Source organism: Vanellus vanellus (genome assembly GCF_965231255.1).
Source record: "Vanellus vanellus genome assembly, chromosome: 1".
Taxonomy (NCBI): Eukaryota; Metazoa; Chordata; class Aves; order Charadriiformes; family Charadriidae; genus Vanellus; species Vanellus vanellus.
The window spans coordinates 148,927,206-148,945,158 of record NC_138905.1 but is presented as its reverse complement, the minus strand read 5'-3'; the positions used below and the strand labels follow the sequence as shown (position 1 = coordinate 148,945,158).

The 17,953-nt window shown below is 38.6% G+C and overlaps 1 protein-coding gene across 1 annotated transcript in view; it reads left to right on the top strand.

Annotated features, from left to right (window-relative positions):
- Window positions 1-17,953, top strand: part of INPP4A (inositol polyphosphate-4-phosphatase type I A) — a 137,399-nt gene that overhangs the window by 69,424 nt on the left and 50,022 nt on the right. The window contains exons 4-6 of the mRNA XM_082496840.1: window positions 14,178-14,240; window positions 16,688-16,906; window positions 17,776-17,820. Coding sequence (XP_082352966.1) covers window positions 16,801-16,906; window positions 17,776-17,820 — 151 coding nt within the window. The 5' untranslated portion in view covers window positions 14,178-14,240; window positions 16,688-16,800. The remainder of the gene's footprint in view (window positions 1-14,177; window positions 14,241-16,687; window positions 16,907-17,775; window positions 17,821-17,953) is intronic.

Sequence of the window (17,953 nt, the reverse complement as noted above, 5' to 3'; positions counted from 1 at the left end):
ATATAAAAATAGTTTAGTTTGGTTCTCTGGAATTTTTTGGGGGTGTTTTTTGAGCATTTTAGCAGAAGAGCTATGAGTATTTTCACGTACCGGTCTATGAAGGTTTAAGCTTGGCATAGAATTGCAGTTATTTGTCAATATAAGCGATTCTCATGTTTTCATTGTTAGTGAAAGAAAAATGTTATTACCCCTTTTGTTTGTTATTGTCTTATAGTTCATAGGCTATATAAATAGGAAGTAAGTAAAAAGAGATACTAGAGTTTTGGGGAATTTTAATCTCTTGAACAATAAGGTAGGAGATAATACAACACATTCTAGGTTAACTGGTACACTGTCAAACAGATGAGTTCTTTGCTAGTTCAACGGTGAGTTCTTTAACAGTATACTTGAATGGCTGTTGAAGAGAAATTCTAAAAAAATTTCTTTTGTAAACATTTCAGACATATGTAGCACTTAGTAATAGCTTGAAAGGTAGTATTTCATTTCTGAATTGCAAACTTTAATATTTTCTGGTTTGTTTCCCTCATATTTCTCTATGAATCAGGTTTGAAATCCATATACTATACCAGGAAGAAAAGCCTTTTCTATTTTGGATTCATAAGTATGACAAATCAGCTTTGTTTTGTATGGTGCCTGTTGGTGCATTTTATCCTTGGACAAACAATCGATTATATCTGTTAACCCATTTGCTTTGATAGGTTGAGTAATAGTTATAAAGTCAAATAACCCTGCCACACAGTCTTTTATTTCTTTGAGAAGGAAAGTTGGGAGAGAGCAGTGCTTTCAGATGGTATTTGATACAGAAGAAGGAAAAATGGGAAGAAAAATTTCTTGGGGACTGATTTTTCAAGAAGGCACAGCTGGGAGCAAAAGTGACTCGGGGAGCAGTGGGTATGGATCCCCATGGACAAAACAAACACCCAGAGTACTGGGTACAAGTGGTCTCAAGTGACTGTATTTTACCATATATGTTTGTTGATATTTATTCAGCTTTATGGAGAAATGCACTTGTTAGTACTTGAGATGTTCTGTAATTGAGAGCTTGGATATCTTGCTATGCAGTGAAGGGGAAGAGGTAAGCACAGACAAAAAGAAAGTTATGATTTTTCTTCAAATCTTAAAGTAAAAGTAGTTTGTAATTTCCCAGTGCAGCTCTAGTCATCTGGAGCTGCTCTTCTGGGTCTTGCTTAAAAACTGTCCTTTTCCCCCTTCCCCAGGACCATCAGTAAGTGTTTTGGCATCCATTACAAAACATCTTTCATTAGACTAGACAAAATCAGTATGCTAAATAGGAGCCTCACGTAACAGGAAAGATCCTTTCTGTGTCCAGCTGCATCTATCACTACAGAGATGGCACTGGCATATTGTAACAGAGTTTTAGCTTTGAAATCATATAGCACAAAAGGAGTAAGGTACCTTCTGTCCTGAGGCCAGTTTCCATATTAGTGATCAAATAGGAAAATCTGAACATGAGAGCTGAAAAGATTGTGGTTGTAGAGGTGCCTGACAAAGAGACACAGCAATTACCACATGGCCGTGGCTTTCTCAGAACTGAGGAGAAATTCATGATATGTTTTTCACTATTGACTCCTGCAGTCTGATTTGTAATCTTGGCAGATTAAAGAGTCCTTTTATAATATGACAGGTGACATTAGGAAAATCCATTTGGATAAGTGTTTGCAAACTCTATTCTCGCTTATGCAGGAGTGACCTGAAGATGTCACTGGGGAGGAAAACAGAATATGTTTTAACACAAGTTATTTGGATGGCACTGTTGTCCACTCTCAGGCAGTATAATTTTATCTACAGTTGTAAAACTCAGATATAGCTGCAGTTTCATGACGTTTGCTTTTATGACAGTTTAACTGCAGCAAAACTGTCCATTTGTGTAGTGGTCATATTTTAGAAATGGAAATGTTAATAAATAAAGTTTACAGTACCAATCATTTAAATTAGCAAACTACTTGTGGGGCTTAGGTCATATAAAAATTTGTAGTACTGCAGAGGTGTAGAGAACAGAACAGTATTTTTGTGGCTTTCACAGTCTTTATTGTGAACCAATAAAGGGGCTACATACCTGAGGTTGTCTAGCACTTGGATAATTTCATAGCCAAGATAAGGATGTGATTTGGTAGCTCGTTGCGTGTGGAGTTCTCCTTAAAATCTGGGTCTGTATTACCACAGAGCCATCCCTCAGAGGCTTAGCCACAGAGCTGTTCAGAAAGGAAGAGTTAACAAAGTGCTTGTTGAATGCACACTAATACCACTGTTTCTGCATCATCCTTTAGTAGCCTGTATTTTCATAGGGATTTGACACTGTTGTTGCTTCAGTATTAAAAGATCCCCAGGGCTTGGGTTGAGTGCTAGTCTCCTGCATTTCAACCAGTGGTCCCTGGCTTCGTTCCCCACAGGTAATGCCAGACTGATTTTTCTTTAACTAATTTTAACTCATTTTTATTTGTGTTAGCAAATTGCTTGTTTGGGTTTCTTTATAAGTGTATACCTCATAAAGAACTATTTGCCATGTAGGGTTTCAGTTACAGTTTGTTTTTATTTTCTTTGTTGAAGATTACTTTTTTTTTTTTCTTAATTGGATAAAGAAGTTATTATTAGACTTTCCCTTTTCAGAACTGGAAAATGCCCAGAAAAGATTTAGCTCACACTTTCCGAATACATATTTATTTCTAAATTGAGACCAAACTTGGAAGAATTTAGAATGTTAAGTGAATAATTTGTGTAGTTATGAGCAGATGGAAACAATGTAAAATGAAAAAAAAAATAGTCTTGACAATCATAGCCGTTTGGTTCTTATAATGTTTAAGTCGGTGGTTTTGAATTGTCCATGAACTATGCAAATAAGTTGGTGGGAAGTGACTGGGGAAAGCAAGCCTATGATCAGTAGCTTTAAATTAGCTTGTACCAAAGGGTTCTTCCACTGGAAAATTTTCAGGGAGTTTTCAAATCAATCTTTTTGATTGAAAGCTATTGATAAAAGAGTTTAATAATGTCCCATTTCATTTTGTGATAGTTCTAGCTTGTTTCACTTCAAACAGTTAGAAAGTTTAGGTTTATTACATTTACCATTTTAAAATAATTATTTGACTAAGATACCAAAGATATATTACACTGATGTCTGTGATTCACAGTGATATCACTGTGGGCAGACAATAATTTCATGTTTTCAGTGGAAGCACATAGATTGTGCTTGGAGCATAGATGTTATCCCAGTGATCACAAAGTGTCCTGGCAATGTTATGTCTGGTTCCCGTTCTTGCATCTTTAGTCTATAAAAACTCTCTAAATGAAGCTGTAGAGATGAGATCTGCATGATCTTAAAAAGCTGAAAACAGTAAAATTAGTGCTCACAACTGTTCAAAAATTTCTCTTCTTAAACACTGGATGACAACAGCTTCTGCTGGTACAAATGAACAGTGAAGAATGGCACTAAATTCCACATCTGTGCCATTACACTAAAAATCTTTTTTTATGGGCAAAGATGAAACACACCTTATATCTAAAGGCAAGATGTTGTTATGATAGTTAAAGTCTTTACAGCCTAATCCAGGAATCATTACTTGTTCATATCTAATAATTACAGAGAAAGAAACAATTCTTCTGTACTGGGAAAAGTCTTAATAAATAACAATACAGTTAAAATCATTGAACACAAAATGTCTACCTCTTTATTCAGCTGTAATGCTTACCCTTCCCCTGCTCCTCTGGGTTTTAAGATGGTTTCTTTCTGGTGGGGGGGGATGTGGAGGTGTTTCACAGATGCTGACAGGAAGAATATGATGTTTATGTTGATAGTTTCTTCTTCTTCACTCTAGGATCCACTTGGGGTCATTTTTATGTTTGCTAACAAGCTTTTAAACTTGGCTCTTTCTTCATTGGTCTGCAGCTCCACGTTACATCCAAATTTACGACACGTGGTACCTTACATACATGTTAGATACTATTTCTTTATTTTTCTATTTATTACCCCAAAAACCGGTTTTGTCCAGCCTCCAGTCTGCAGTTCTTTAAGTGACCATGGGTGAGCTGTCTGCAAGTGAGCTGCCTGCAGTGTCTCCATGTGTCAACTCTGTACCCTACCTCTTTTCATCCCATGCTTGTACTCCTCTCCATCCTGTGTCTCCACTTCTCAAGGCCTCTGCTATCATACCAGGCCTGTATTTTTCTGCACTACATCATTGTGTTAGAGTTGTGAAATGATGATGGTACCACACAAAGATAAACAAAAGTGAAACAAAATTAGCCACAGCCATCTGGGCAGTTGTTGTTACAACTAAATCAAGTTTAATTGCAGGCTAAAACAACGTTGCAGGCCGGTCAAGAAAAGTTCAGACAAAGCAAGCCTGAAAAGTCTAAATCCTTGGGGTTTGGAAGCCCCTCTACAAGGCTTATGACCCGCCACTAATGATGGCAATATGGTATTACAGGGCTACCAGGTAACAGTGCTGCAAGGGCCAATGATGAACTCTGGTAATACGTTAACTGTCATGTTACCACCAACTGTTAAATACAGAGGTCTGGGTGTGTTGCCAAGCTCAGAAAATTCTTAGGGTGCTTGTCAGCCGAATCTGGGAGTGCAAACCTGTAGATGCCTCACAAAATACTAGTACTGCTCATTATACTGTTTTTCTCGGCCTCTTGTGCTGCCCTCTCAGAGAGGGCTCCAGGCTTGATTAACCTTTTGCTCTGATACAGTCTTTATATTCAGCTTTTGGTCCCACCCTTTAGCCAGAAGGCATTGCCTCTCTAGCAGAGACAGCAGATGTAGGAAAGTGCCCATACTGAGATGCAGTTCAGTATCTTAGTTTAACCTGTTGCTGAAAGTGGCTTTGATGAGATGGTGGGCTATAAACTTGTGTGGCTGAAATGCAGGTACCTGTTGTCATCTGGGCCAGAAAAGCAAGACAGGTAGCTGCGGACAGAAACATCATCGCTGCTGCCTTGCCTTGGAGGTTTGACTACTGAGGTAGGCAGCATGCTTATGAATCTCTGATAAGGTGTGGTGGGAGGCGCCAAGAGTTAGCAGGAGAAGTTAGCGTCACAGTTGTTTGCCTTCGGCATGCAAAAATTGAGAGTCAAACATATCAGTTGTGAGAGCGAGTTAGTCGTGAACTTTAAGAATGGAAAGTAGTTTGGGATGCATCCTTCACATTTTCAGGCTTTTCTGAATCCATGAAAATTTGCTTTTTAAGAAAGTGAGGTACAGATAAACTTGGCCTGTAGTAACACACCAGTTTTATAAGGCATGCTTGTACTTGGAGAATTGTCAAAACTGTGACATTTAAGCCTGTATTTTTGAGCACTGAGTGCTGCAAGGAACTCAGCACTAATATATACCCTTTGTCCTTGCATAGCATTTATATCTTTTTGTGATCATTGCTACCATCCCTGCTGCAGTTATTTTTTTAAAATAAACTTTTGAAGCCCACTTAACTATGTCAGTTCTAAAGATTGATCAATAGTAGTTGCTTAAAACAAACTTATAGATTATGGTTACAATTATTTGAAAATTGTTTTTAAAAGCCCTGGACTCCCGGTCCATGGCCGTACCCTATAGGAGCCTTAATTTTTCTCTGAATTTTGGACTGAAATGGTTATTATGTTTGGTCTGTTAGTAGATGAGAGTGAAAGAAAAGAATATTGTTATAGCAGAATGAAGTCTTGCACAATGCATACTGTGGATACACAAGTACTTGCTACCTTCTCTGAACAGACTACTTTAATCTGTAGTATGTTGGAGTGAGGAGACGTGAACCTTCTAAGTAAATACCTGCAATATTTTTAATTGTACATGGCTGTTCATATAATTGCTTATTTTACACATTAAACCAATCAGAGTATTAGAAATAGCTTTAGTTACTCTTTCCAAACTTTTTGGTTTATCTTTGTGTTTTCTGTCTTACAGCTAGCATCGTAATATCCACTACAAGACATTTTTTTTCTATAATACCTCCTTTGTTCAATCACACCACAACAAAGAATGTAGTATTTCAGTAAGGCTGATAGTCAAAGCTGGGAAACCTTAGGGGAATTTTCACAAATAGGAAACAATTTTTGAAATATGATATTCTAATAGAAAGCTGCTGATTTTGCATCAGAGAATGATTTGCAATCAAATTCATAGAAATATTTCAGTGTGATTTCCTCTTATGAGGTCACTTGAAAGACGTGCAAGCCACTTGTGATCTATTTTTTTTTTTAGGTCGCACGCTTTACTAATTCCAGTTTTATGCTACTGATTTAGACCTTTGACATTCAGCAATCATATATGTCAAGTTTCAATACATTCCAAATATTTTTCCAGTGTATTTTAAAATGACCCGTGTCTGTCAATACATGTAATCTTTCCCACATGGTTGTGTTTCAGGTCCAATTAGCAACAGTTCAGTTTATACTTGACGTGGACTTTGCTTTTTGGAAATGTGGTGAAATGTACCTTCTCTTAAAATCCAGGTGCAGTTTATTCCATATTAAAAACACATAAGTGTCAGCAGAGTGAATTATGTTGTTGGTACAATTAGAGCTTTCTATGAACTATTTCATTGGGCCTTGCTTACATCTTCCTATTTCTTTTTTCTTACCTAAATTCTAGATGTACTGCCTACTGCTGATAATTCTCATCAGCACAGCCACTAAAATGAAACTATTGTTGTTGATGTTGAAGTGTAGAAATGTTGGTTTCTCTGAAGTTACCGTCTTAACCTGTTTTTTATGAAGAGTGTCAGTAGTGTCCTTCCTTGTGACCTGCAATGGGCAAATGGTGACATGCTGACACCTCTGAAAAATCACTTTTTAATGTTTTCTGGCTTTGTTGGAAAATGAAAGTGTGGCTTCCTTTTCTGAAAGAGAGGTGTTTGCAACAGTTCCTTGCCTATAGCAGAAAAGCTTTGGCAAATTAATATGTCTCAGACCCTGTCACTTCATTTTCCAATTCCCCTTCTCATTGGCCGTGATCAGAATACAGCTGCTCTGACCACATTGTGAAGGGCAGGGAGGATATGTATGTGTGTGTGCACATGTTAGGGAGGTATGGGGCACAGGGAGGAACTGGGCATAGCTCATGTACATCCACCGACCCAGAGTGTGCCTGCTGTGCAGTGCAAACACAGGATAATGCAGTCCCTTCAGTCTTCTCTGAGTCTCCTCTTGCTCCTTCCCAGTGCTTGTGCTTCTGAATAAGTTCTGAATGTATAAACATTTTTGAGTATATAAAGGCTGCATCTTGTCCAAGGCCCACTCAGAAATAGTTTTTTTTCTTCTTTCTGTTTCTGTCTTGAGGCATAGCTAATGGCTGACAGCTGATGAGCAATATTTTTTGCTCTGTTTAGTCCTGTGTCCTACCACTTCTTGAGAAGCAGCTCAGCAATCCATCCTCCCTCAAACCTACCAGCCATACTCCCTTTTGGCTGTCATCTCAGCTCACATCTGACTTTATCTGGCTGGTGGAGAACCCTGTGTGAACTTCATCATTTCTCCTCACAACTTGGGCAAGAAAGCAAACCAAATGTTGAGGGGCTTTTGCCCAGATCCTAGGAACCTGTTCAGGGTTTTCTGGATGAGTTTGAGGTCTTTGATGGGGCCAGCAAAGTGGGGTCTGCATTCTGTCTAAATGGATTGTCAAGGAGAATATTTTCAGAAACTGGCAGCACACACCCCTGTTATATCTTAGCGAGTGATCTTACTGTTAACCCACAGGACAGGATTGGCATACAAAGGGATTCCTTTCACCGGGACAGCTGTCCCACCCAGGTGTTGAAATGGGAGCAATGGGGGAAGTGTAGACTGTTGTTGACCTGTGTGGAGTTAGATGCTTATGCTTCCAAACTGCCAGCATCCCATCACTTGTTCACATGACTCCAGAAAGGAATCCAGGAAAGAGCCTTGCAGTCAGCGTCTTGGCCCACAACAACACTCTCTCCCATTGATTTACAAAGATCAGGGTAAACAAACAGATAATTTTATTTTCCAGGAAAAGTTATGAAAACACCGCAAAGGAATCAGATATCTGGAACCAAAAAAGAATTATTTCATTTGAAAAGACATCCAGTATCCTGGCCATTGGGCATAGTCTAGACATGCACTGTATAAGAAAAAAGATTTATTGATCAAAAATATATGCACAAAACACAGTTCAGGAGTACAAAACAAATGTTGATGGAGAAATATGCATTGCAGATTTATATTAGTAGCAGAAGACTCCAGTTTTGCTATGCTGCCTAAATCCTGGTAATAACCTTTGTGGAATATTACTCCCACACTAACATTTATTTTAAATTTTCTAAATACTTGACGCTATTTCATTTCCTGAGTCAATTAGTTAAGTCTTACTTAAAACACATATGTTAGAGAAAGAATTCACACATTTCTGGTTTGTACTTAGATGCTGCTGTGTATTTTTAATTTATATAAACGTGTTAAACAGTAAGTGTAGGAATCACAGCAAGTCAGAGGAATGCCATGTAAAAATGAAGAGTGCTTGGGAGATTTTCCTGGTGTTCCTGTGACCTAACAGAGCACTCCTTCCATGTGGGAAAATGTAGTGTCAGGAAAGTAAGCAAATGTTTAGACTGTGATCCTGGAGCGCAGTCCTGTTCCACAGGTGAAGCTCAGTGGTTTCAGAGCAGAATGTGAGATCTCATCAAACACACAGAAGACAGTGCTAACAATAGCCTGTAATTCCTGGGTTGTTTTGACCAGAATACACTGGGTTTAATTAGTGCTGTGTTAGTCTGTGAAGTGGATGATATTATAGGCAGATAGATCAGATAGTTCCCTAGACTTTTCGATGTAATCCAAGCTTGACCAAACCTGATTACAGATCTAGTTTCAGTGCTTTTATCCCTCTGTGTCTTCTGTGGTCTCCCTTTCTCATTGCCTGTATGTTGGAGGATATTTTACTGCCATCCGTCTGTAATCAACAGCAATATGAAATCCTTAGCAAACGTTAAGGCGTGTCTGGTTTATCTCTATTTCAGGTCATAAACTGTTGGGGGTTCTTTTGGTTTTGTCTGCCTTTGTTCCCCTATCCCACCCTTTCCTGCAGCAGGAGGAGCTCAGAGAGGGGATTAAACTCTCTGTTTTTTTCCAGTTAGAGCAATGCTGTTTCTGCATTGTGGGCGTCATGGTTATGATGAAAGACTGCTTTAGAAGAGGCAGGGTTTAGGAAGGTGTCCAAAAGACCATCAAATTCAGAAATGTGTTTCCAGTCCAAACTTGTAAACAGGAAATATGTCCCCGGTTCTCATGGGCTTTTCCATGTTTATATAGGTAGTGTGAGAACCCTGCGTCATGAGGAGAGAAGTCATCCCATGCACAGGAAACTTCACCACAGTGTACCCAGCATCTTTCTTGTAAAAAGGGTAAAGATTAATTTAGGGTAAATACCATTTTTAAGCTGTTTCAGTTTCTGTTGGTAAAACAAGGGAGGAGGCTGAGAGGGTGGGACTGCTCTGTAACAAGACTCGTAATTTTCCATGGAATTGTGCTGTGCTCAACTTGATAAAAGCGGTTCTGCAAAGTGAAACAGAGCTGCATTTTTTCCTTTTTAGTTAGCAAATGTGTGTTGCGAGTGTTCGCTTCCACCTGTGGGTGTACATATTTTTGTGTTCGTAGAAGGAGTACTGAAGGAATAGAAGTGTTGTGATGACAAGTGAAATTAAAACAATATCTCATTAAGTTAAGAAGAAAGCTAATTATATTTCAGTTGTGAATTTAGACAAATAGTCTTAATTTGCACAAAGAACTGAGTGGCCTAAATTGCAGTTTTCTATTAAAAGTACTTTAATATATTTAAGAGATAAAATTAGGTTTTTAGATTAATTGAGTTTGCTGAAGTTCATAGCAGGGAAGGATCAAGAAGAAAGTTTGAGACTTACAGATTTGCCTATAACTAAGTGAGAGAGGGTGGACAGGAAAGCAAAGAAAAAGAAAGCTACTTTCTGCTGCTGAAATGGCCTTTTGTCTAAATATCATTGAAAGGTTACATTTGGGAATTTCCATGCTGCACAAATACATTCATTATGTCTTGCAGTAGTTTATTTCATTTTCTTGTGGAAGACTTTTCCCTGTTCTTGCTGAGGTCACCCACTTGCTCAGAATTCTGAGGAGGGCATCAGACAGTGACAAGAAAACTCTTCAGGGCAAACTTATTTTTTTGTCCTTGGTAATCAAGATTATGGTCAGTTGGAGAGTTAGGATATTGAACCAGCTTGTGAGGGGAACCTGGACTTAAGGGGCAGACTGAGAGGGGGGAAGTACAACTTCTTTGTTGAGCTGACGGACTAGCACCTGTCAAGCATGTTTTTGGTAGGGAAGTAATTTCGGTTGGAGACAAAGGTCCATAATGGATCCTGGCACCACTTGCTTTTGCTTTCCCAAGTGGCATGGAAGTGGGATGTCTTAGATCATGGGGTAACTAAAGGGGAATGAACTCTGTTGTTAGCCAATGGATCTGCAGTAGGCGTAGTCTGTGTTGCCACCCCCACGAGTTTGACCGATGGAAGAATCTGACTCAAGGTGTCAAGCTCATGGCTCTGAGTTTTCCTGTTGTTGTGATCTGTGTGAGATTCAGGACATTCATTAAATGAGACAGAAGAGTGTTTGTGAGACTGTAAAAAAAAAAAAAGCTCTTAATCAGCATCAGTCTTAGCAGACTTCTGCTGGGAGCTTCTGTCCTTTGAGCTGATGTTCTGCTCTTGGGCTGCCTCTGCAGCCATGAGTGATAGGGTTGATCCAGAACTTCACCTCAGACCCTAAAGCATGGTCATTAAAGTTTGCATCTTCTTTGAAACAGCTGTTGGAGATGGGATGCTGGAATTGCTGAAAGATTGGTCTTGAGCCAAATCTTGTTTCACTACCAAGGTTTTCTATGGTTGGAGGCAAAAAAAAAAATAAATAAAATCTGTATGGTAGTTATACTAGAGATGGTGCTCTTACATGGAAGGCAACATAGTCATAACTTAGCATAGTCTGGCATTTCATCCATTCCATTATTTTGTCCATAATGATACAGTTAATAGGATGTTAGTTAGAAGGCTGGCCATATTGCAGATCCAAAATACTGTTTCAGGCAGTATTCATTTCCACTTTTTTGTGTATTGCTAAAACATTTTCAACCAGAGAAACTTTTTATTAAGTTGTTATCTGAAGAATGCAGTTGGCTGAAGGAGTGCTCTTGATGTTTCAAAATGGATTGATTGTTCAGGAACAGGAACCCCAATTGGTAAGGTTCAGAGTATGAACCTTACAGTCCAGAGTCCAAAGAGTGGTAAAACTAATTGCAGTTCATTAAGTACCCCACAACTACTTTTTCACTCCCTCTTGGAGAGGATAGTAAATTTTAAGAGGATTGCATCCCTATTTTTTTTAAAACATTAAAGAAGCTGTCACAATCTCCCTTTCTCTATATTCTTTTCATGTAGATGTATCAGTAACATTTAGCCTTTCACTGCTGTTGCATTTTCTGCTTTGGCATGCTTCTTTACCTAATCAAATACCATAGGCCCAGAGCACTATGGCTGTAGAAAAGTACAGTCGCAAAGTAGATTTTGATTTAGTCTATAATTGGAGTAGCCTCTTTCTCCTACTTATCGATGTGTGAATTGGAAAAATCCTGTTTCTTACAGTTGTATCATGAATGTCAAAAAAGTAGGTGTTAGGGTGAAAGAAGGTTTGATCTCACCTGACACATGTTTGTTTCAAGGGGTAGTTTGGTAGGAGGTTGTTTGTTTGTTTGGTTGTTTTTTTTCAAGAAGGGAACAGACCAAGCATATTGTCAAAACAATTGTAGAGATAAGGAGAATATTAACTTGTACAAGCTAATCATCAAGGGAAGATTTTGGTGCCAACAGATGATCATTGCTTTTCCTTGAGATCTTGCAAGCAGTCAGAGTGAAACCAAATGTCTGAAAGTTTCAAGCCCGCAGCATGTGGAGCCACACAGCTGAGCAGAGTGGCATTTGCTTCAGCCAAGACTGAAGGTAGAAGGCTAGAAGTGACATCTGATGAAGATCTTGTCTTCTGGCCATGTGCTTTTGTGCTAATAGACCACCAAATAGCTGGGGAAGGACTTTTTACTAGGGCATGTAGCGGTAGGACGAGGGGGAATGGCTTTAAACTGGAAGAGGGCAGGTTCAGATTAAACATTAGGAAGAAGTTTTTCACTTTGAGGGTGGTAAGGCACTGGCACAGGTTGCCCAGAAAGGTTGTTGAGGCCCCATCCCTGGAGGTGTTCAAGGCCAGGCTGGATGTGGCCTTGGGCAGCCTGGTCTAGTGAGAGGTGTCCCTGCCTACGGCAGGGGGGTTGGAACTCTGATCTTCAAGGTCCTTTCCAACCTAAACCATTCTATGATTCTATGAAATCAATATTCAGGTAACAGAAGGGAGGCTTGTTTCAAACCCTTTTCTGCACAATGGAAATGACTGTTACTGGTATGGGGGGTCAACAACAGCTTTTCACACTTCTTTTGAAGCCACAGTTGAAATCTGGGCTTGCAGCAAAACTTCATGAAGTGCAGAGCTGCATGTATTGTCAGCATCCACTGTCTGCAGTATAAGTAAGGGCAAAGCCAAAGGCTATGTGTAGGTGCATGTGCAGTCTTCAAGATGGGGTTTGTCTGGGTATGAATTACATCAGCTTTTGGGAATGCTGTCTCCAGGAGTGGTACTAGCCTTTTGTACCATTTAAGGAAACTATCTGGTGTGTTAATACTATCTTTAATTTGGTAGGAATCATACCTCCATTGATTTCTATCAAAACCGTGAGTTTTTCTATCAAAAACATAGTTGTAATTCAAGAGAGTGATCAGAGCACCTGTCATTTGGGTCTGTCAGGCTCTGCAGTAAATAGAATCATAGAATTGCTGAGGTTGGAAGGGACCTTTAAGATCATCAAGTCCATCCATTAACTAACCTACCCTGACAAAACCACTTCTAAACCATGTCCCCAAGTACCACATCTACCCTTTTTTTAAACACCTCCAGGGATGGCGAATCCACCACCTCCCTGGGCAGCCTATTCCAATGTTTAATAACCCTTTCAGTGAAAAAATGTTTCCTAATATCCAATCTAAACCTCTCCTGACATAACTTGAACCCGTTTCGCCTTGTCCTATCACTTGTCAGAGGAAAGTCATCCTGCCTGAGCTAGCACAACTGTGGGAGGGATCCAGTTTGCCCAGCTGCAGCATCAGGTCTAAGCTAGTCATCTAAATTCTTTCTATAATTAGAGAGAGAGGTATCTTCATGGGGTGATTCATCCCACCTACCTTGGAAAATGGTGACTCATTCTCTGGAACTGCCTGTGTGTCACCATTGACTATATAGAGAACCTGGGTAGTGAGTTGAGGTGAGATACCTTCCTCCTATGCAGTTTGAGATAAAACCCTTTCCATAAGTGATAGGAGCTCATACCTATGTTCTTAAGCAGTCTTGGGTAATTGATAGGGCTGGCAATTAAATCAAAAAGCTCAGACTGGTCTTCCCCATCTCTTTTATTGTAGTATGACATATATGGGAGGTCTTAAAAGGCATATCCTATTAATGCAATTGTACTTGAACGAGATGGTACCACTAGCAAATACAGACCTTCAGTTAACATGTGCTAGATTTAAAAATAGTTCACTTTTCCTGCATGCTTATTGCTAGCTGTTTATAGAAACCTACCTCACATAATAATTTCACCCAATGGAGAAAGAGCCCTACATCCTGATCTTTTAGTGGTGGTTATAACTCTTCCAAACAGCATAATTTTGCAAGTTTAACTACAGAAGAGCAAGCGTATTAACAAATGCTGTCTCATACTCAACATATCATATACATTCCTTTTTCTTAATAGCACCAAGCCTTTCAGTAAACGTGTTAACATATATTTCTTACAGCTATGCTACCCACTCACTAAATGCTGACCCGAAGTCAGTCCTTTTCAGCATAAGCTCATTTATTTCATGGTGCTTCTGCTCTGACTGGCTATTGCTATGGCTAGTGCTGGGTGTGGTCCAGCAGAGGATCATATTCTTTTTCTAGTTTCAGTAACTTTAATATGAAAGCTAGTAATCAGAATTTAAATTTACAGTTAATCTGAGAATGGTACCTGCCTGTTGGTTGTGATTTTTGCTGTGTAAAAAGATTGATTATTTATGCTGATTGTTTTGTTAATTTTTTAGATGTGGACTTAACTGATGTTACAATATGCAAAATCCCTCCACACATGAGGAAAAGAGCCCTCTGTAAGTATGATCAGTGTCAGTAAATTAAAAATATATAATTAGGTGAGATATTAATATTGCAATTTAAATGAATAGTTGAAAACTTAGAAAGACTTGGAAAATCAATATTAGTAATATTTAAACAGAAATAGTTTCAAAACAAAGAAAATACCTGACCCTATTTTAACTTCTCAAGGTTTGGCCCTTTTTAAGGATGTCAGCAACTACAGAGATTTTAGCTGAAAAACAGATGGACTCTTTAACCTAACTGCTGTCTGACCTGTACCTACATGAACATGGTAGTTATTCTCTAATAAGGTATTTGTAGGATTTGAGGGAAGGGGCTATGGCATCCTGTCTAAATCTCTGTAAGCTCATTTTGTAGGTGTTCTGCTTCATTAGGCAGTTAGCTTTAATGGACTTACAAATCATTAAATGTCACATTACATAAAGAACAAATCAAGGAAAACCTATTGCTGAGAGAAGGGGAAGAAATTAGAATGGAAAGACTTGGAGACTGGCAAAGAATTTTGAGGGAAGTTTTATTTGACCAAATCTTAGGACATTCAGTACTATTCAAGAAAGACCGGTGTTTCACAAGCCAAAAGGGGGGAAGGAAAAAAAAGAAAAGCTTTTTTATTGTGAGTGAGCAAACTCTCTGGTTAGCCAGAGAAGTTATGGCCAGAGAGGTCCATTCTTGTCCAAAATCAACCGGACACAGTCCTAAACAACTTGCTTTAGGTGACCCTGCTTTTGAGCAGGGGAGTTGGATTGTATGAACTCCAGAAATCCCTTCCAACCTCAACTATTCTGTGATTCCGTATGAATTGGAAAACTGCCTGCTCTAATTTTTGGCTGTCATAAATTCTACCTATAAGCAGCGTGTTGTTTTGTATGCTGTCACAGAGTTTCAAAGCTTTAGGCGACAGGATGTTCGGAGCTCTCAATTTCTGCTTCTTCTGCTCAAGAATTCCCTTTTTTCCTATTTGGAAAGAATGGCTTATGATACTATATTGTATAAACCTGAGTTGAATCACCAAGGCATATTATTAGTTCTGAGTGGCAACAGACTGGCCCAGCTGGTGGACACGACCCAAATTCCTTCCGCCCTAGTATGACCTCCCCATTTAAAATCTCATTCCTAAACTCATGTAGATGGCCAGGGTTGTGTTCAATTCAGTTGTCTTAGATGCTTAACTTGCATCTGAATTTTAGATGTCCAGTGAACTAGTGCTAGTTAAGAAGATACTTGAGTTGAGCTCTCTGTGGAGAGAGAGATTCTTTTGAAATCCTCCAGAGGGAGATGCTGACTAGTTAAAGTCAGAAACTTAAGTGAGGCAGGTTGAATGTTCCTTTGGAGGCCTTCAGACAGTTTTAAAATGCCTATTTAAAACACAAGTAAAACCTAGGTGCTTTATTTAATTAGAATACATCTTGCCCATTGTTAAGTCCATCAACCTAATAGGAAAAAAATATGCTCCCATTATGCAGCATGGTTTGAATGTTTTGTAAAATGAATGAGGGGCTGCTGTGAAGGTATGAGTCACTGTATTACTACCTTTCAGGTTTATCAGATTTAACTCCTTATCTCGCTTCCTAAATGAATGGAGTTTGTCATAATAGTATGAAACAAATATAAAAGTTCTATAACTGCGGTGCTAATGTGGCTGACGGAAGGAACATTCAAATTTATCAGCCAAACCAAAAGCACCATATTTAACAACATAATCAAATTTTCTGTAGGTTCTGTGTTTCTTTCCTACTGTAATGTTTCATTTTATAGGCATTGTGAGGGGAAGAACAACTGTCATGGATGTCTGTAGACCAATGAAGTGTAGGGTGAAGGAAAAGCACAGACACTGCCATATGGCACAGCAGCAGGCTTCCCCTTTTCCTTTTTTTTTTTTTTTACATCTTCATCCCAGAATTTCAACCTTGCTCTCACCCAATGAGTTTTATTTATAGTTTTCAATATCCCTTTCTCATGGCAGTAGAGCCTGGAACGACACAGTGTGCTGATGCTAACAACGTTTCTTGCCCTTTTGTTCTGCATTCTGCGGACCCATTGTCCCTTTGTCCTTATCCCTTGTCCTACCTCTGCAGACAGAGGCCCCATCTGACAAATTTAGTTGTGCTCCCCAGGGATTATGAAAACCAGGAAACTTCATTAAGGATGGTTTAATAACTTAGACAAAGGAGAAAAGCAGCTGGTCTGTTAACGAGTCTCTCTCAATCCCCATTCTCTGACAGAAGAGCCTTTCTCACATGTGGTACAGTTTTCAACAATTTGCAGTAAAATGCTACAGATGTATCATGCAAATTGAGTTACTGTGCATTGGATCTGCCTTGAGCATTTTATTGAATGACCTGAGGTAATTTTATGACAGTAGGTTTGCTGCTGTTAAAAAGAACAGTAGCTGATAGTGACCTAAAATTCTGATGCATGTTTTTCTCTCTTTATTGTTTAGCATGGTTATGTTAGAGGAATAGCAATTGGAGACAACCTGCTGCATTCTGCTACTCTGTAAGACAAGCATCAGTAAAGCCAAGCAGCAAGAAAAGAAGGGTTCTTCATGACAAAATGACAGCAAGAGAACACAGTCCCCGCCATGGTGCAAAATCCCGCACCGTGCAACGGGCCTCCACCATTGATGTCACCTCTGACATGCTAGGCCTTTCTCTAGCAGGTGTGTACCTTCATGTCAGCTATTGCACTACTTTCAGAATCTACATTGTTTTTTTTTCTTTTAATTTCTAGAAGATTTGGATATGTCTGGTTACCTGGAGGGTATGAAACAAAGGAATTATACTAAAAAAAATAAAAAATCCTAAACTTACCATTTTTAAAATAGACAAAATATTAAAATTGGAGAGGGAAGAAAAAACCTAAGAAATTAAAGTAGATTTTGTGCAGTTATATTTATCAGTCAAAAATAAGCAACAGGGGGAGAAAACAACAAAAGAATGTCAGGGTCTAGAAAGAGTCTTGGCAACCTCCTTGTTTGACATTGTATAAAATTTTCAAGAGGATTCAGAGATCTGAGAATTATCTCCCTCCCTTAATGAATTAATAATTTAATTTAACTCATTTAATGGTGAGTAAATTAGGATTGTAACCCACAGAGGTTTTTCTTAGATTAGTGAGAGAGACAGGTACTTTCAAACTTTTCTATTCAGTGATCACAGAGGAGTCATAGAGTCATATCTGATTCAATAATTTGGAGTTAATAGTGGCTCAGACACTAAGTGGCTTTAATTCTGTTGTTTTCTACTGAGATTTGGCATTTTATATTCCCATATTCCATATAATCTTGTATAGATTTACATATTTTAATATGGTTTACACAATGAGTTCATCTCAGCTTTTTCAAATCATTTTTAGATACCAAAGATTAGCTAATAAATATTTTAAATACCAGTCATGGCTCTTTAAACTAAAAATGTTATTTTTTTTCTATAAAATTTAATTTCTTTCTCTGTATGACTGCAACGTCAGGAAATTTTTCACATGACAGCAATGTTTGGCTAATCTTATGTTAATTTTTCTGATTTACAGGAAACATTCAGGATCCAGATGAGCCTATTTTAGAGTTCAGTTTAGGTAGGCTTAGTGATTTTTATGCTAATTTTGATGATACCTGCTATTGAGTGTGTGTGAAGTTTTTTAATTGTTGATTTTTAAGTACCTTTCATATATTAAGGATTGAAACTTTACTTTGATTTTTATGAAGATG